Below are 18,900 nucleotides of genomic sequence, written 5' to 3' on the forward strand. Positions count from 1 at the left end.
ATGGTGTTCTCCGTGGATTAACCAAGAAAAAAGCGGATTCCTCTTAAAGAGAAAAATTATCATGACGAAAGGCGTTATGGATCGACCACGCCCTCACTTTGCACAACTTCCCATCGAGGGATAATTTCGTCCAAAAATTTAAAAACTAACTCCATTAAACGCTTGAGGGGTTTCAAATTCATTAGTATTTAAAAGGAAGGGGTTTTTAGGGATTCCTAAATTAATGGGGTGTTTTTGGAAATATTAGAAACTTAGGGGGTTATTTTGGCAATTTCCTCTAAATATTATTATGCTAAAATTTTTCCCTAAATCATTTAAGGTCAAAAATTCTGAAAATTGAAGCTCGAACACCATCGGCGTCCGCTTCCGACCAGCGAAACAGAAGAAGCTCAGAGTTGTGAGCCGAATCCTCTCGATCCCATTGCCGGCTGCTTCTCCTTCTCGATCGGTAGGTCGTTGATGCCCCAAACCCTTGTTTTCCATGTTCTTGTCTCTCCATTGATGTGCAATTGGTCGGTGTTCTCGTTCTGCTTAAGATCTTTCGTTTTCCTTTTCGTTTGTTGGTCTAGGGTTTAGAAATCGGAGAGAATTTCCGAAGGGCTATCTGTTCAAAACCCTAGAAGTTTTATTTTTGATCGAGAAAGAACGTTAAGTTGTTGAAACGTGTGTATGTGGCTTTTTTTCATTCACTCATGAAATTTGTACTAATTCATTAAAGAGCTAGGAAAGCAGGGTTTTATTTTTCGTTCCTGTTGATTTTAATTTTTCCTAGTTTCTGGAACAAATTTTTGGTTTGTGCTGATGTTTTTACCTTGTTATCCGTGCAAATTGGATTTATTTTCCATCATTTCAAAGCAAAAAAGGACATCTTTGAATCAAATTCTATTTCACAGTGTGCTAATTGATTTCTCATATGTATAAACCATGAAAAGGAATCCCTGTTCTAGAAATGACATTAGTGAAATCACCAATGGTGATTGATAGCTTGGATTTTTCAGTTCTGGAAATCACGTTATTGAAATCACTACAGGGAAAATGCTTGGTGGGTTGTATGGGGACTTGCCTCCCCCATCATCTGCCGAAGAAGAGAAGAGCAATAGCTCAGTGGTCTGGTCGAGCAGTGCCAAGATGGCGCCACCTGCACTGAGGAAACCAGCGTCAGTCCTGGCGCCGCCTCAATCCGTGTTGAAGAGCCAACAGTCCCAAAACAAGTCCAAAAACTCACTACCACCACAGTCTAAAACAGCAACTTCAACTCTGCCTCCTCCGGCACTGCCTGATAGTGGCATGAAGAGTCCTACTTTCCAACCAGCGCTTGTGGGGGTGACATCCACTGTAATTGAGGAATATGATCCGGCAAGACCAAATGACTATGAGGATTATAGAAGGGAGAAGAAGAGGCGTGCCGTGGAGGCTGAGATGAAGAGGGAGCTCGAGAGGAGACGTAGGGAAGAGGAAGAGAGGGAGAGAGAACGAGAGCAGAGGGAACGAGAGGCTTCTGAAAGATTGGAAAGAGATCATCATTCAAGGTCATCATCATTGAATATTTCTGGCGAAGAAGCATGGAAGCGACGTGCTGCAATGAGTGGGGCTGCTCCAAGATCTCCATCTCCTCCACCAAATGGGGAAGGGTTTAGTATAGGGAAATCAGGGACAGCTGGGTTGGGAGTTGGTGCTGGTGGACAGATGACTGCTGCCCAGAGGATGATGGCAAAGATGGGTTGGAAAGAAGGTCAGGGACTTGGCAAGCAAGAGCAGGGAATAACTACACCTCTAATGGCCAAAAAGACTGATAGGCGAGCTGGAGTAATTGTTAATGCCAGTGAGTCAAAATCCGACAAGAAGCCAAAGAGCGTGAACCTTAATGGCCCACCTACTCGCGTCTTACTACTGCGCAACATGGTATGTGTTTACTCCATGTTTTTTGATGTTCAATCATATCTTGAGACTCACTTGTTTATGCATTTTGTTTCTGTTATTGCATCTACTTCACAGTTCATTTTGTTGCAAATATCATATAGAACTACCTTGATGCTTCTTCAGCTGCCATTATTTGCATATTTCTGTTCACCTACACTGGAATTAGAAACCAAGATAATTTAATCTAAGTTGAACTTATTGATATTTTATCTGTTTTTTTCTTCTTTTTTCTGAAGCATCTTAAGTGATATTAGTTTGGAGTTCCATTAAAAATCGTTCTTCTTGGTTTGTTTATGAATAATGACACCGGATCTTGTCTATACATTACTTGAGCCATGTTGCATCACGTTACTTTTTTTTTCCTGGTTCAATTCATGTCATTAGAATTCAAGTATGCCTGGCATCAATCCATATCTGATATTGACGGCAAAGTTGGCGAGTTGTTTATCCACAAAAGTGAAATATATCTTTAGCTCTTAAGCAAAAGAATATCTCACATTATCATAATTTCCTGGGAAATTAAGGAACCGGCAAAAGTGGTTTTTGCAGGTCTTATTTTGTTTCACATATATGGAGCTTTGAAATGTTAAAACTCCTGTAACTTTGATCTACATTCAGCTGGTAGTTGATTTTGTTCCATGTTAGTGTGCTATTCAGTTCTGAAGTGGAAGTCATCTGTCTGGCCAGAGTTTTAACTGTTTTTACAGAGTTTTATGGGTTTCTCATACCCAACTTAGCAAAGCATGAGAAGACAAATGATCATTTTAATTTGGTGGGTATAGTAAAATGTATCAGAAGTATGAGGGCATTGCAAAATGCGTAAAGTTAATTTGGTGTCAGATGTTATTGTTGATGCAAGGGCAGCAACATTCTGAATTTGCCCAATTGATTGTTAAACCCAAATAACGTTCGGATTGGATAACTTACTGAAGAAACTTCAACATGATTGAGAAATAACCAAAACATTAAACCATTACTTGCAATATCAATATGTAGAAAAGAGTAGACAATAATTGTGTTTGTTTTTTATTTGGGGTAACCATTTTGTGCCAGACCATGTAAATCAACAACAGTCTTACGTGGTCAGAGATGAAGCTTAGTTTACAGAAACACAGATTTCTTAACCCATTATATGTTTATTGGCAGGTTGGTCCAGGTGAGGTCGACGATGAACTTGAAGACGAGGTCGCTTCAGAGTGTGCCAAATACGGTTCAGTGACGCGAGTCCTGATATTTGAGATCACTGAGCCAAACTTCCCATCAGATGAAGCCGTCAGGATCTTCATACAATTTGAGAGATCAGAGGAAACAACAAAAGCTCTGATCGATCTAGACGGGAGATACTTCGGTGGCAGAGTGGTGCGCGCATCATTTTACGAAGAAGAGAGATTCAACAGAAACGAACTAGCTCCCATACCTGGTGAAATACCCGGTTTCTCTTAAAACCCAAGAAGCTGTTAAAAAAATTCCAGTTACTTTTTTTTCAAAAACACCTGTCTGGATGCTAAAATTGTAAACTTCAGACTCTATTTATTCATCATCATGTTATTAAAATCCAGAATTATGATGATTATGACATGAGAATCAAATCACAAAGTGAATTTGGGTTTGAGATTTGTTAAGTGAAAAGCAATCTTTGTGTGGTGGACTAGTGTGATGGTGGCATGTGTCTATTTTTTTTTGTGGAACTTTGTTTTTCTTAGCGGGTTATCGGATCTTTAACACGCGGCAAGCGGATCCGATGGTTTATTACTACCCAGGCGCGCACTATCCGGTTCTCGCCAGCCACTCGCTGTGATGTGGGGCCCATGGGCTCACATCTTATCATACGTGAACCGCACGCTGTGCCTCGCCGTACCCCGGGCAGCACAGGAATCTCCCCGCAGGACCCTTCCATCATAGTTAATCAACGGCTCAGATCGCTCCACAACTCTCGGAAGATTCTCGAACCCCAAACCCCCACCACAACACCATCCCCTATAACCGCCGCCGAAGGACTCCCCAAATCTGAACAAAATCTAAATCCCTCGGGATTAAAGAAACGAAATCCGAGGAGATGGCGTGGATTGTGGTGGTTTGAGTCGATGGGAGTTCAAATTCGCTTGCTGTGAAGGTTCTTGCATTGTTCTGGTGAGGAATTGAACGCTGATTTTGGTTGGTTGGTTTTTGGAATGTTTTCTTTTTGATTTGGGATTGGTCTTGAGTTGCGGTTTGGGGAATGAGGCAATTGAATTGTGTTGTGGATGGTGAAGGCTTGATTTGGTTGATTCTTTGCAACATTGCGTTGCGACATTGCATTCTTATTGGTTTTGGGTTGAATTGTTAGGAATTATCCATCGGTGCAGTGAAAAGAAAGGTTTTTTTTATTATTAAAAAAAAATTATTTGTTTGAGAAATTTGGTAAATAGAAGCAAAAGTAGGGTATTCGTCCATACGGATTAAGCAAAATCTTGTTTCGCTGTGAAAAATGACACCACATCTGTGAGATAAGGGTTGTTTTCCATGCCAATGATACATCAATGCTAACATCTTCGTTCCTGTTGTTTTAGGGCTATATAATATGTACCAAGATGTATATATTTTGAATCATGCTAGACCTTGTTACCCGGTGTTGCAACATGACAAAACTATTTTCACTCTGGATATCAATTAGGCATTGTTGCATATGCTGACTAATTGGAAACATGCCCACTGTCTTCCATAATTTTATTCTAAGTTTGTTATTACATTATTTCAATAACCCACTTCCATCATGGAAGAATTGAGCTGGAGCTAGTTACCTGGTGTTCTCTTGCCTCTCGCAACTGTTCAGGAGCAACAATTCTCACTTTCAGATATCAATTAGGTGTTGTCGCATGTGTTGACCAATTGGACACATGCCCTGTGTCTTCCATAATTCTATTTTAATTGTTTGTTCCTACATGATTTCAAGAATCTCCATCTGTCATGGCTGAATCTTTCTTCCATAATTCCATTCTAATTGTTTGTTCTTACATGATTTTATGAACCTCCATCTGTCATGGCTGAATCAAGCTAGAGCTGGTTGCCCTGTGTTTTCTTGCTTCCTGCTACCGATAAGGAATAAAACAATTCTCACATCAGATATTAATCAGGCGTTGTCGCATATGCTGACCAATTGGAAACATGCCCACTGTCTTTGGTAACTCTATTCTAAGTGTTTGTTCCTACATAATTTCAAGAGCCTCTTCCATTGTGTCAAAGCCTTTGGATAATATTCTTAGATCAATAGATTACTTTCTGTGCTGCCTGTTCATGATGCTACTTTTGGGTTGTTAGCCAATCAACATACTATTTAACTTTTTTGAACCAATTATATCTAGTCCTTTTTCCTCTTTACAAGCAATTCATTACATTGAGATTGATGTAAAGAAGAGATGCTGTCTGAATCTGAAATCATGAATGTTTCATATGCTTTTGTATTTATGCTGGATTATTGTCCAGGGCTTTTGCACTGGATTGTATATAGGGAAGTTTTAATTATTCTTGGCAGTTTTTCATTTTCTACTTATATGGTATAATAATGTTCTTTGTCTCTCTTTTGCTTAACTTGTCTGCTATTGTAGTTGTTAATGGTATTCTACTTTTTTCCATTGCAGGTGACTGCTACTAGGAATATTTTGGATTAGGATGGCGTCACCCGAATTTGTTCTTTGTTCTTAACTTGTCCTTCTTAACTCAGCAGTGTTTTTTTATTTTTCTTTTAAAGTGCCACACCGGTTCTCCCTCAATTTCCATTAGGCATCATGACCTCTTCTGTACATGATTTGGCAGGTAACCTTTTAAATGTTCCCATCTGATTTTGGATGCATCCATGTTTTTTTTTAAACTGTCAAACTATAAAATCATTGAGTTTTTCAAGAGTTTAAAAAATTCTGACAAATTTGCTTATGGAAATACTAAAGAACTTATTTTGCAGGTGGCTACCTCATTTTTATTTTTGTTGACAATGCTTGCAGTTCTAATGTTATTGGTTTGGTTATACTATTAATGATATTGATGATAGTATTAGCAATATAAGTATGAAATCACAGGACATAGCTAATTACTGAAGTACTTCTGGTGCTTCTTCTTGAATTCTAGCAAACTTTCACTGACAACATGAGTTCTTTATTGCATGATTCAGATGTACAGTTTCTGAGAAATACACCTCATGCTTTTCTTTCTTTGTAGCTCTTTAATAATTGGGAATCTGTTTTATATGGATATGGTGACATCCTACGAAACTTGGTTATGTTTATACTTTACATTTGATGCATTTTTAAACAAAAGGCAAATTAATTTGTTGTTAGCAGTTTTGTATTGCTTCAGTGTTTAAATTATAGAAATAGAATCATATCTGTCTTATTTGGTTACCTAAATCAAGTGTCGAGGCTATCCTTCACTAACAACGAGTTATCTTATTAGAACTAGAATGGTCTAGAAGGTCTAAAATTTTTAGAATAGTGAAGATGTATTCAGGCGGGGATGCCTTGGCAAGAAAGCAAGCATTCTCGTAATTGATAATTCTTGTTAATGATCACTCTATTGAATTTTCTGCGCAACTTGTAATAAACGTGATGTAAAATTTATTCTGGCAATTTTTCAGAACTGTCTGATGGTAAATAGTGGAACTTCATAATGACTTTGCAATTAGGAGAAGTTATAAAAAACCAAAATGTTGAATGCCATCGGCATAATTTCATAGTTGGCTGTAACTTTATTGAAATGTAACTTTTCATGCTATTATGCTCTAGATAAAAGTGGATCCGATGAGCAGCAAAAGCAGTCTCAACCAGAAATCCAGCATCAGTCCCTTGCAAATGTGACTGCTCAACCTGGCATGCCTGTGCAATCTGCTCCATATGTGATACCTCCCAATCCCATGGCAATGGGGCATATTATGGTATTGTTCTAAACAATAGCATGATTCAGTTTTCATTTTTCAACTTGCTGATGTGCATTGGATGTAATCAAGATGTGATAAAACTTAATTTACAAAAATCATCTTCCAAATCATAATAGAAGGATATAAGATTAGAGATCTTTTGTAGCACATGCCTTTTTAGTCAGATCATTAAAATTATCCCTTCACATTTTTAAATATGATGTTTTAATTCACGTATATGTTAATGACATATTGCTGGTGTTGCAGACACTAACCTGCTTATTATTGGTATGCTAATTATATTTGAATTTGCTGTTCTAAGTATCATAAACTGTGGATATACATGCACATCGATAATTTCAAGGTCCAATATTTATTTTGTCCACATATATAGATGTTGAACTTGAGCATGTGGAGTCTAATATGTTGAAGTAATGAACATAGTCTACATAAATTCAAAATCTGGCCCTTGTCTTATACATTTATACTTGATCCAGAAGTCAGATTTTTCTGAGCTTTAAGTTAAAAATCTAGCATGGCAAATCCATCAAGGCAGCAGTAGTTTGATATCAGAATTAACTGCCATAAGTCTAAACTACTTGTTGGACGACAGATGATTATATTGTTTGCAGTGCTTCTTTTTCTCTATGATCTAGATTTATTTCTTGAAATATTCTTTCTTTTTTGTAACTGCTACACAAGTTCTTGAATCCTGATTGCATTTATTGAAGCATATTGCTTTTCCAGTCTCAGACGTACCCAATGATGGATCCCTACTATGGAGGCATGGTTGCGGCTTATGGTGGACAAACTGCGGTAATCTTGCTCTACCGCAACTTACTTGAAAACTTCAGTTATATTTTTTTAATAATATGCAAGATGCTACTCTACAATTTGGTCATGTATTTCTCTGATCATGCCATACTTTAATGTCTATTTTAGATCCATTCCAGCTTGGCAGGTGTGCCCCATCCTGGGGTACCACTGCCTGCTGATGCGGTTGAGGAGCCAGTGTATGTCAATGCAAAACAATACCATGGCATCTTGAGACGTAGACAGTCACGCGCAAAAGCTGAATCAGAAAATAAGTTGATCAAATCCCGTAAGGTATATTTCTTTAATGGAAGTATCTTGATCTGGTGTTATCTAATGTCACTGCTTCTTTTAGTGATTTTGTTTTCTGAATGTGACTATCTTCAGACTACAAAATTCTTGTGTTTTAGAATGTCTTTAGACATGTACCTGGTTGCTATAACCATTTTGTTGCATTTTTCTCTAGATAGGATTGGTTGATCAATTGCTGATGATCTTTATACATTTAGATTGTACTGTTTACATTTTCGCTAATTGGTTAAAGCAACATTTCTGGATAAGCTAATATTGGTTGAACTCAGAATTGATAGAACCTCTTTATTTTAAGGATTGTACTTGTTCCACTATAATTCATAGTTATGCTGGAAGCAGAATTTATCAACAGGGTTATACTCATTTCTAGATAACTGATTGTGATTTTTGCCTAAATTCTTCATAACAGTTTTTAAGTAGCAGTAGGTTTAGGTCTGGTCCTCTACCTAGATCACATATTACTGAGTGAATTCAGAACAAATTTATCTATTTAATAGCACCCCATTATTTTGACATTGTCCTTGTTCCACTATAATTAATCATGCTGGACAGAAATTTATTTACAAGCTGGAATACATTTTTAAAGAGAGTGGTGCTTTTGTGCCCAACTTCTGTGTAATTTTCTAAGATACAAAAGATGTAATCCTGGCCTCATCTTGAAATAGTTCTCTTTCACTTTGTGTTCCATTTGTTAGATTACCCCACTACATGTCAGAGTATCTTAAAGTTCCTTACAATTCTTATACTTTTCCAACTTACCTGTCTATTTTGTGATTCTACACAGCCTTATTTACATGAATCTCGTCACCAGCATGCTTTGAAGAGGGCAAGGGGATGCGGAGGCAGATTCCTTAACACCAAAGCGGATGGAAGTCAACAAAACTCAGAGCCAGTCCAACATACTGGGAATTCAGGCTCTGCAGACCAACCAAATGGAACCAGCTCTGGTGATAAAACCCAGAACTCCGAGCAGTAGTTGATAATCGACAAGCATCACCCGTTAATAGCTCAAGAACTTGCATTGTTTGATCCTCTTTCTTGTACCTTTAGTGATGCGGTGTAAAGGATTCTGGAGGTAGATAGTTTTGAGGGGAAAAATAAGACTTGTAGTATCATTGCTATAATACTTGTTCAGGTTTGGGATATAGAACAACAATCAGAGTCTTATTCTTCTTTCTCTAAGGATGCCAATTCAAGCTGTCAGTAGTGTGTACCATCAGTGTAAATATATGCAGTTTAAACAAGAGACTCTGTGTGGCTTTTTTTTTTAAAATTTTTTTGTCACAATGACTGGATCTATATAAATATTGAATTGAGGTTTGGAGGTGATCTTAAGATGTTCTATGAACCGAATGAAACAGAGAAAAAAGAGAAGAAAATTTAATAAAAACTAATAGTAAAAGAGAAACATGGGTGCTGTTTTAGCAGCTGTGATTACATTTAAATAAATTTTTAGCTGTTTATTTGACAGCCTTTGCCATCATAATTCAAGAGCTCTCAAGGGCTCTGATAAAAAATCATTGTGCAATGAAAATATATGCAATAGAAAATGAATTATAAGCGTTATTGTTTACTGATCATTTTGTAATTTTCAATGAATTTGAAATTCTTTTTGTTCAATAACCTTTGGAATTATGCATACCGTCAATATTTTTTATATATATGCTTCTCTTTAAAAAATGAGATTATATATACATATTTATCCTTTGATATGTATTGATTACAACATTAAATTATTAAAAACTGTTAAGAATATATGTTATAAATGTAAAGATAGTAATAAGAATAGATAGCCAGAGTATTTACCAAAAACCCAAAAACCCTGAAGAATTAACTTCTTCTTCTTCTTTCTTCTTTTATTTCTCTCTTTTCCTTCTCTTCTCTATATCCCAAAGTATACAAAATGAGGGGGTATTTATAGGGTTACATGAGTTGAATGAACGGCCAGGATCGATTCGATCTGACGGTCCAAAATACCCTGGTTGGTGGAATAGTAACAGTACCGGCGGCTGCTACAGTATCACATGGGCGGCTGCTACAGTAATATCTAGAAGTTGCTATAGTAATGCCGTCTGCTACATTGAAATTGCTACAGTAGGCATCCATTAAAATATTTGTTTATAACAAAAACTAGTTTATAAATAATTTTCTCTCGATTAAATAATTTAATGCCGCCAAAAATAAATGAATAAATAAATAAATTTAGAGATGAATATAAGAAACGGAAGGAAACAGAGGAGGGGGCCCACTTTTGTCCGTATGGTTTGTATAATATAAAAATAATTTGGCAAGAAATAAAAAGAGAAAATTTTTTTAGTTGAAATATATGTCATGGAATGGATATGATAAACATCTTCATCTGAAGAAACATGGCGAACCATCCCCAATCCCTCTCTCTCAACACTCCTCCCTTCGCCAATCCCGCCCCTTCGTCGCCGGTGGCCGCCGCGGGCGCCGGTACGGTAGCTGGTGCGCCTGGGAACAAGGACCGGAAGATGGCGTCGGCGGAGCAGCTAGTCCTTGACCTCTTGGATCCTGAGCTCCGGGAGAATGCGCTTCTTGATCTTTCTAAGGTCCTCTGCCTTCTCTCCTCCTTATCTTTGTTTCTTTTTCTCGATTTGGAGTGTTTATGTTTGAGAAATGTTTGATTTTTGGTCCGCTTTGGGTTTGGAAAAGATTTGATTTTTTTTGAGAGTGGATTTGAAGGATCTGTTTTGATTTAAACATTACGCCCTTGGATCGTTTCGTGAAATTCTGATCCGTTTCGTGTGGATTATGATTTCAAATGTAGTATCGGCGAGTTTTTGGAAAGAGTAGGATGATAGTTGTAATATTTTTTTTTTATTTGTTTTCTGTTTTATGATCTCAAAATCAGCGGTTCATCCTGTATTATACAATTTGAGATGCTTGATGTTATGGATAAACTCATCAAAGGATGTAGAGTAAGCATGGAATAGATAATGCTTAGTGAAATGAATTTTCGGGTTGTTTTATGTGTTTTTTTTTTATACTTTTTAGTTCATGCGGTTTAATTCTGGCACGTCTCTCTGTTTTTTTTTGTTTCAGAAAAGAGAAATATTCCAAGATTTAGCTCCGTTGCTGTGGTATTCTTTTGGCACCATTCCAGCTCTTCTCCAGGTTTTTTATAAACTTTCCTCTACTTATGTTGATATGTCACAATACATAACTTGTGCAATTTGTTAATTTTTTCTTGAGCAATTAACTAATACAGAAAGAAAGTGAGAATACAGAATAATCTGTATAGAAATAAAACAAACAGGGGATTTGTCGGATCTTAGATCGTCATCTCATTTGACATGCTATTAATTCAACACAGCATAATGTCATCTGATAATTTGCAGGAAATTGTTTCAATATATCCTGTTTTGTCCCCTCCGACTCTTACACCAGTTGCATCAAACCGAGTTTGCAATGCACTTGCTCTCCTTCAGGTTAAGTCCCAGCATTATATTTCATGTTCAATCTGAGAATATCTTATACCAAGCTGTTGATTTGAATACAAGATTTTTTTTTTTAATTTAATGTAATCATTTGCCTGTAGACTTTTGTTGTTCTATTTGCTAACTGCTGGATGGTTTTGGTAAATTATTTCCTTTATATATTATCTCCACTGTTGTGTTTGCATGGATTTGCTAACTTCACTATGCTCTATGATCATCCCCATGTATATTTCCTTCAACTTTTGTTTTACGAAGAGTGCCATTCTTTTTCAGAACTATCGTAAAACTTGTGATTTAGCTCCTCTGTGATTGTTTTAGATGCCTATTGATGTGTCATGATTCTTTGAAGGGGTGGTATAGGAAATGGCTATAGGGGTAAACAAAGTGTACCAGGGTAGGTGTAAAGGTATATATGCCCCATATCAGGATAAAATCTTTTTATTAAAAGAAGCACCAAATTTAAGAATCCTAGGAAAACTTCATAACCAATGACTTGGGTAAGAACTTTGTATTTCACCTTTGTAATGGGTCTGATTCCATCTGTCTTGATAAAATTTTTTATGTGAAGATGAAACATTGGAAAACTTATCTCTCTCCGTTACTGCAAGCTGCACACTGAGAATCACAACTCACAAGAGGGCTATTGACCCAAAGCCATTATATGCTTCGTATCTTTCTTTTACTAGAGATTAATGCCTCCTGTGACTATGCTGTACATGAGTTTCTGAATAAATTTTGACATCTCTCGCCGATTCTGATTTTCAGTTTTATTAGTATTTCTGTAATGTATTGATAGAAGCTGGCAATGATTCTATTCTAAATCTCTTTATTGATGAGGGTGAGGTTTATGGGTTGAAATTTTGTGATTGTATCATTTCCTTTCAATAGAACACTTACATTCCCTTTGAAGAGGACTGGCAAGTTGTAAATCTCAACCACTTGAAGTTTTCTCTGCAATAGCTTGATACTATTTTGTACAGAGTTCCAATGGATGTCAAGGGTTTAGTGTTCATGCCCTTATGTTTCACCTTAAGAATATCAAGTATCAAGCAGTCAGGCCTCAAGAGTTATTTTTTAGATGATCCAGTTCCTTTTCATTTTTGTTTTTTGGGATATGGTCTCCTTTTTTAACATGTTGTTATCTATCACCATTATGTACAGTGTAAAATTGTCTAATTCTATAATTTTTTTTGGCTTGATTTTTTTGCAGTGTGTTGCTTCACATCCAGATACCAGGATACTTTTCCTCAATGGTACACTATTCCAAAGCTTGTTTCATCCTGCCAAAAAAAAAAAAAATTATGAAAGAACTTATTAATTATGTTGGATATCTAAAACCTGGTATTTGCAACATATCAAGGGTATTAATTTGATCATATAACTTAGAATATAGGAAGATTTGTAACATTTTCTTTTGGATGCGTTCTTTCTTAGACATTTGATTTAGTACTTGTGATTTTTTGTTCCATTTGAATTATATATGGCATCTTAAGCACACAATTATTGTCTAGCAAATAATTCTAATTTATAATTCTAATTAATTTAAATAATCTGATTTTAGAACTACAAAAATGTTTAAAGCCAATGGTTATCCTGAAATGGTGTCATTACCTATTTCAGAGGGTACCGGTAGCTTTAAACCCATGAAAAATTTAATTGTTTCATATGGCTTCACCTAAAATATATTTTATCAAATAGAATGTTTAATTTTAATTTTTTTAAAAAAGGATAGAACCAGCATTTCAGATGGAGATAGGCATTGGATGAAGCCAGCATTTCACCATGCAAAGGTTTTTTAAAAGGAAAAATGCATGAAGCTTGCTTTCCAGATGAAAGCCTGCTTCATGGGAACATGGCATTGTGTTAACCATCTCTCTAACATGGCTAGTTACCCTTTTTTTTTAAAAAAAATTTCATTAATTTTTTTAAATGCCCTGAAGTTTACTATCTGGCTTACAACTCTTGTATCTAGATCATCTTGAGAGCTCCTCTGTTGGCGACCCACCATTAAAAAAGTCGTGGAACTAGTGAATCATTTGCCATAAAAATTAATACCATTCTGATAGAATGATCAGTCACAGCAGTCTATTTCTGCTCCTATATTTGCTTCATTTGTCCATTTCTTTTTCTTGGCAGCCCATATACCTCTATATCTATACCCATTCTTGAATACCACTAGCAAAACAAGGCCATTTGAGTATTTGAGGCTTACCAGCTTGGGAGTTATCGGTGCCCTTGTAAAGGTATGCCTGTTTTTATACTGTGTTTGAGTTTTTGTAACTTATGTTAAATTTCAGTATGATTGTGATGTTTAGACTATGTTTGACAATTCTGGAATAGTGTGAGATTTAAAAACTTATTCAACTTTCTTCAATAGCTGTTCCTTTCTATATTTATTCAAATTTGGTTTTTGAGTTGGGATAACAATCCATCTATTGTAGTTGTCTACTGTAAAATTTTGGTTATTCCATGTAAAGCATGGAATAAATTTCTGAGTTTTATTCTAAAATTAGGTAGGGTTGATCGAAATCCTTAGCCCAAATTTTATATCACTTTGAATACTTGTTATTTGGTAGCTTATTATAGAATAAGACTAAAAAAAAAAGTTTGTTCTAGAATAAGTATTGGCTGCATTTAACAGTAAACATGAATTATGATTTGTATTATTGTTATTAATTTCCTTGTTGCGGATGATATGTTGCTTTTATGGAACAAAGTCTAGGATAAATTCAGTATATTCTTTTGCAGGTTGATGATACTGAGGTGATCACTTTCCTCCTTCAGACAGAAATAATTCCTCTGTGCCTGCGTACAATGGAGATGGGTAGTGAACTTTCAAAAACAGTGAGTGAGCAAATTCCTTTTTGTCTTTTCATATTTCAGATCGGAGTGCCCTTTGTTCTTGAGGTTTTTGTTGTTATCTCTTTTTTCGGGCTTTTGAACATTATTTCTACCTAGTGCATGCTATTTTCTCGTAAAATTTGACAAACATGTCATGCAGCAACACTGAATTAACTTTGCTCATTAATTTCTAGGTGGCTACATTTATTGTCCAAAAAATCCTTTTGGACGATGTAGGCCTTCGGTATATTTGTGCTACAGCTGAGCGATTCTATGCTGTCGGTAGTGTGCTTGCTACTATGGTTGCATCTCTTGCTGAACAACCATCCACAAGGCTACTAAAACATATAATTCGGTGTTACCTGAGGCTTTCTGATAATCAAAGGTTTGCTAGTCACTTCTCTGTTTCTTGTGAACCATACCAATATAAAATATATATATCGTTCTTACGCGAAATAGAAGTGGAAATGTAAAACCTTTTAATTCAATCCCACATTTGCAGGGCATGTGAAGCTTTGCACAATTGCCTTCCAGATATGCTGAAAGATGGAACATTTAACAATTGTCTTCGTGTGAGCATTGCCCTGAATGCAAACATCTTCCCATTTCTTCGTATTGGTCTCATGAATCATTAATATCAATACTGATCATCTTTCTGTATGTCTAACAGGATGACCTTGTAACTCGGCGATGGCTTCAGCAGTTATTACACAATGTGGCAGCAGTTAACCCTGTATCAGTTGCCATGCAGCAAGCAAGACTTGAGCACATGATGGGCAATTAGATTTTGCGAGGTTTTGGAAGCCCAGATGTTGTTGTTTTTGCTAATTATGGCCTATTATAAGCATAGAAAATTAGTTTGAGATCATTGATGATCACTGTGCAGTTACTGATTAAGTTATCTGTTTATTTATTTCAATTGTAAGTGTTCTGAACTTTGTAAAAGATGTTGAAAATGTTATTGTATTCAGTAACAGTCCTAAAGAGCATGCTTTGAAGCAAGCAGATTGTCATAAAGTGTTGCTTTTTCATTGCAATGAGGAAGCTTTTAATTTTTTAATTTTTTTAATTTTTTTGCCAATATGAGTAATTAGGTCGTTAAAAAATGCAGGGGTGTGTATAAGTCTCGGTAAAGTAAGTGGAGGCCCGTGTTTAAGTTTTGAATATGTTGTTTGTTTACTAAGAAGGTTAAAGTTTGATTGCCCATCGTTTTTTAAAATTCCAAGTTCAATTTATTTATATAATTTTTTTCCTTTTGTCATATGTATTATTATTATTATTATTATTATTATTATTATTATTATTATTATTATTATTATTGTATTCTTCTCCAATTGACTTTAAGGTATATTTTTTTATTATTTCATTACATATTTAGTTGAGGAGAATTAATACAAAAATTATGAATATTGTAAAACTACGACGACCAAAAATTATTTAAAAGTTCTTTTATACAAAACAAAAAATTATATTCCATGAAGAAAAAATTATGGTTTTTATATAAAATTTAAATGGCGATTTTCTTTAATCTTTTTCCACAAATAATAAGATGCCCATAAACATGCTTAGATAACTTTTATTATTATTACTATTATTTTTCAATGAGTGTAAAACTTTCCCATTAGTTAATGAAGAATAAGGTTGGAATGAACTCAGGTCATCTCAGCATGACTCCTGATCGAATGGTCATGGTTCCTCTTATTGATATCCCAACAAATCTTGTCCATTGATTTTGTCGTAATTGGGCGGTGGAAAATACAAGTCTTTGACACGGTTTGTTTCTTTTTTCCATTTTGCTGCTTTTCAATCGATCCCTCGAAGGCCCCCGAATTGGTCAGATCCCTCGAGAATTATTGAATTTTCGGAGATTTTTAGGGTTTCTTCGGCCCTATACACCGTCTCAAGCATCCAATTTTGAGGTATCCGGATCTCTTTTTTGTAATTCCGTTGTGTTGTTCCCAATTAGCGGAAATTTGATTAGGGTTTACGTTTTTCTTTTCCCCTTTCTGATTTTTAGTGTTATTCGTTGTTGTAATAGTGTTTCAATTGAAATTCTTTGGTGCAAACTTGGATTAGGCCTGTCTTGTTCTAGGATCTTTGAGGAATTCGATCATTAAGGGAATTCTAGTGTGCTAGAAGCTCAGAAATTGGGCGTTTGACTGGCTCTCTCTCTTGGGATTAGCCTGGTTCTGCATTCATACGCTTAAGTAAATTTAGGAATTTTAAAGGAATTCTTTTAGTTCATCTCCATTCATACCCTGATTTTTTATTGAATTTCTAAAAAAGTGTTTTTTTTTTGTGATCTTACTGTATGATTTGTATATACTCTTCTTAGAGTAGGTTTGGTTTTCGGCTTTAATTCTTATATGGAATTGACATGCTTCGAGAGAGGGAACTCACCATCAAGGAAATTCATTGAAGCTAGACTTACTGATCCTAATAATTTGGACAAAGAACTTTATTCGGTCCATTCTAAACCTTACACCCCTTTTGTACATTCCAAGCCTGATATCTGGAAAAAATCAGCAAACAAGTCAGTCATCAGAAATCCCTTTCCTTCTGTTCCTATGAGGAAGTCTGATGTGGTTTCCAATGTTGGTAGCATTGATGATACAGGTTCAAATGATCATCGATCAATTACCGATCTCCCTCGGGCCTTGGTTTCTGAGATCCTCCAACGCCTCGAGGCCAAGGAACTAGGCATTGTTTCTTGTGTATCCACCTTTCTTAACGACATAGCATCTGATCATCATGGCTAGAAGGATTTTTATTGTGAAAGATGGGGCCTGCCTTTCGGTTCGAACTTTTCTTTGAACAGTACTTTCCTTGGCCAGAAATCTTGGAAGGAGTTGTTTGTTGAGAGGGAGCACAGGAGTAAAGCGTTTATGGGTCGGTACAGCATTGATGTTCTCCGTGGTCATACTGAGGCTGTTCGGACAGTATTTCTTTTACAGCCTGCGAAGCTTATTTTCACAGGAGGGTATGATTCACCAATTCATATGTGGGACATGGAGGAAGGCTTGTCTATTGCAGTGTCTCGTCCTCTGGGTTGCACCATTCGAGCCATTGCGGCTAATATGGGGCTCTTGGTGGTAGGAAGTACAGATGCCTTCTTGCAATGCTGGAAGGCAATTGAAGGGCACCCGCATGTGTTTGACATCACCGGGTCTAGCATGAGCCAAATTTCCAAATTTTGACTATGGGGGCATGAGGGCCCTATTACTTGCCTTGCATTGGATGCCACAAAGATCTATAGTGGCTCATGGGACATGAGTGTCCGGGTATGGGATTGAGCTCAATTGAAATGCTTGAAAACATTGAGGCATGGCGATTGGGTTTGGGCCCTTGCTCCTCAGCCGTCGACTATAGCCAGCATTGCTGGCAGAGATGTTTATATCTGGGATACTGAGAGTGAAAAGCCTACAGAAGTTATCTATAATGCTCATGTTGGTAATGCTTATTCTTTGGCACGGAGCCATTTAGGAGATTTGTTATTTACGGGAGGGGAAGATGGTGCTATTCACATGTTTGATGTCAGTAGCTACTATGATGATGATGACGACACGAAGCCGGTTGCAATTTGAATGCCTCAGACGGGTCCTGTTTATTGTCCTGCATTTGAGTTTCCTTGGCTTGTATCATCTGCAAGTGATGGCATGCCTGCTTTGATTGACATAAAGAAACTTTTGAAGTCAAGTGAGCGATCATCAATAAGGCAAAGCTCTAAGGTGGTTAAGTACACTGCCTCTGATGCTGTGGAGCCCTTCAACGAATGCTGAATGGGTTGTGATCTAATTTGTTCTCTGTGGATATCAGCTCTGATAGGATTGTATGTGCCGGAGAAGATGGTGTGGTTAGAGTCTGGAACTTCTCACAGGCACTCGAGATTGAGAAGAGGATGCAGGCTTTGAGGAGTGCTAGACTGGAGAACCAGATGAGGCGTCGTAAGGCACAAATTGAGATGAACGAAAAAGGCAGTGCTTAGTTGCCACCAGGAGAAATCAACTGAATGGGGATCGAAGTGGCATCTGGCACAACAAGCGCGGTGTTGAAGAAAAGCTTAAAGCCTAGAACTGGCACAAATTGGGGTGGGTTCCAAGCCCTTGGTAGATTAATATGTGGAATAGTACAAACACTATTATTAATTTCAGCTGGAGAAAATAGTACTATAAGTGAGCTTTGAATTACATACATTTCTTCCAGTTTTGATGTGAATTTTTTCTTTTTATAAATCTCTTCCACAATTTGATGTTCTCTTCATCTGATTCGCTTGCAAATGGAATGTTTAGTCTTCACTTGTTTCTGAACGCTCATTTTAGTTAACCTGTATGTGTGATCCTCCTTTTGAACATCTTAATTAAAGAATCAGAAATTTAGAATCACTATGCAGTCCTCTCTTCTGGGGTTCATGTGCTGTTGTCACGTTCTTGTTTTTTTCCCTTTTGGGTGAAATTTAAACCTTTTTTATTTTTATTTTTATTTTTTACAACCAATATATCTCAATGCTGACAGACAAAGTGTTTGGTCCTGCCCATCTGTTCACCAATTGGAAGCTGCCAAGTTTGAAGCCATTTCTTATCCTGTCCTGAGACTCGAATCAGCTGTTTCGGTTTAGACAGCAAACACAAAAGAGTTGAGCTTATTCATACACTAGAGGACCCCACTTTC

The 18,900-nt window shown here is 36.6% G+C and overlaps 4 protein-coding genes across 4 annotated transcripts; all 4 read left to right on the top strand.

Moving 5' to 3' along the window:
* Positions 1-311: 311 nt before the first annotated feature.
* LOC120250521 (DNA-damage-repair/toleration protein DRT111, chloroplastic) lies at positions 312-3,376 on the top strand. Its single transcript, XM_039259341.1, has 3 exons — positions 312-448; positions 1,031-1,902; positions 3,067-3,376. Exons 2-3 carry the CDS (start codon positions 1,036-1,038, stop codon positions 3,361-3,363), a joined length of 1,164 nt encoding a protein of 387 aa, XP_039115275.1. The 5' UTR covers positions 312-448; positions 1,031-1,035; the 3' UTR covers positions 3,364-3,376.
* A 429-nt stretch (positions 3,377-3,805) lies between these two features.
* On the top strand, positions 3,806-9,242 carry LOC120249941 (nuclear transcription factor Y subunit A-7). Its single transcript, XM_039258655.1, has 6 exons — positions 3,806-4,050; positions 5,538-5,712; positions 6,675-6,823; positions 7,553-7,621; positions 7,748-7,912; positions 8,715-9,242. Exons 2-6 carry the CDS (start codon positions 5,685-5,687, stop codon positions 8,904-8,906), a joined length of 603 nt encoding a protein of 200 aa, XP_039114589.1. The 5' UTR covers positions 3,806-4,050; positions 5,538-5,684; the 3' UTR covers positions 8,907-9,242.
* A 1,026-nt stretch (positions 9,243-10,268) lies between these two features.
* On the top strand, positions 10,269-15,249 carry LOC120250471 (CCR4-NOT transcription complex subunit 9-like). The gene is made up of 9 exons (XM_039259292.1): positions 10,269-10,503; positions 10,997-11,068; positions 11,293-11,382; positions 12,602-12,644; positions 13,528-13,634; positions 14,140-14,235; positions 14,427-14,617; positions 14,735-14,804; positions 14,903-15,249. The coding sequence occupies exons 1-9, from the start codon at positions 10,300-10,302 to the stop codon at positions 15,014-15,016; spliced, it is 987 nt and encodes a 328-aa protein (XP_039115226.1). The 5' UTR covers positions 10,269-10,299; the 3' UTR covers positions 15,017-15,249.
* A 1,155-nt stretch (positions 15,250-16,404) lies between these two features.
* Positions 16,405-18,614, top strand: LOC120250705 (F-box/WD-40 repeat-containing protein At5g21040). The gene is given in 4 exon segments (XM_039259540.1): positions 16,405-16,765; positions 16,835-17,994; positions 17,997-18,203; positions 18,206-18,614. Coding segments are annotated over 4 exon segments (1,632 nt in total). The 5' UTR covers positions 16,405-16,598; the 3' UTR covers positions 18,304-18,614.
* The last annotated feature ends 286 nt before the right edge of the window (positions 18,615-18,900 follow it).

The sequence above is a fragment of the Dioscorea cayenensis genome, chromosome 19 (genome assembly GCF_009730915.1).
Source record: "Dioscorea cayenensis subsp. rotundata cultivar TDr96_F1 chromosome 19, TDr96_F1_v2_PseudoChromosome.rev07_lg8_w22 25.fasta, whole genome shotgun sequence".
Classification (NCBI taxonomy): domain Eukaryota; kingdom Viridiplantae; phylum Streptophyta; class Magnoliopsida; order Dioscoreales; family Dioscoreaceae; genus Dioscorea; species Dioscorea cayenensis.

Coding starts and splice junctions, on each gene's coding strand:
- LOC120250521 (XM_039259341.1), top strand. CDS start 1,036: ATGCTTGGTGGGTTGTATGGGGACTTGCCTCCCCCATCATCTGCCGAA. Junction 1,903..3,066: donor TCTTACTACTGCGCAACATG/GTATGTGTTTAC, acceptor GTTTATTGGCAG/GTTGGTCCAGGTGAGGTCGA.
- LOC120249941 (XM_039258655.1), top strand. CDS start 5,685: ATGACCTCTTCTGTACATGATTTGGCAG. Junction 5,713..6,674: donor TTCTGTACATGATTTGGCAG/GTAACCTTTTAA, acceptor ATTATGCTCTAG/ATAAAAGTGGATCCGATGAG. Junction 7,913..8,714: donor AGTTGATCAAATCCCGTAAG/GTATATTTCTTT, acceptor GATTCTACACAG/CCTTATTTACATGAATCTCG.
- LOC120250471 (XM_039259292.1), top strand. CDS start 10,300: ATGGCGAACCATCCCCAATCCCTCTCTCTCAACACTCCTCCCTTCGCC. Junction 11,383..12,601: donor ATGCACTTGCTCTCCTTCAG/GTTAAGTCCCAG, acceptor ATTTTTTTGCAG/TGTGTTGCTTCACATCCAGA. Junction 14,618..14,734: donor AGGCTTTCTGATAATCAAAG/GTTTGCTAGTCA, acceptor CCACATTTGCAG/GGCATGTGAAGCTTTGCACA.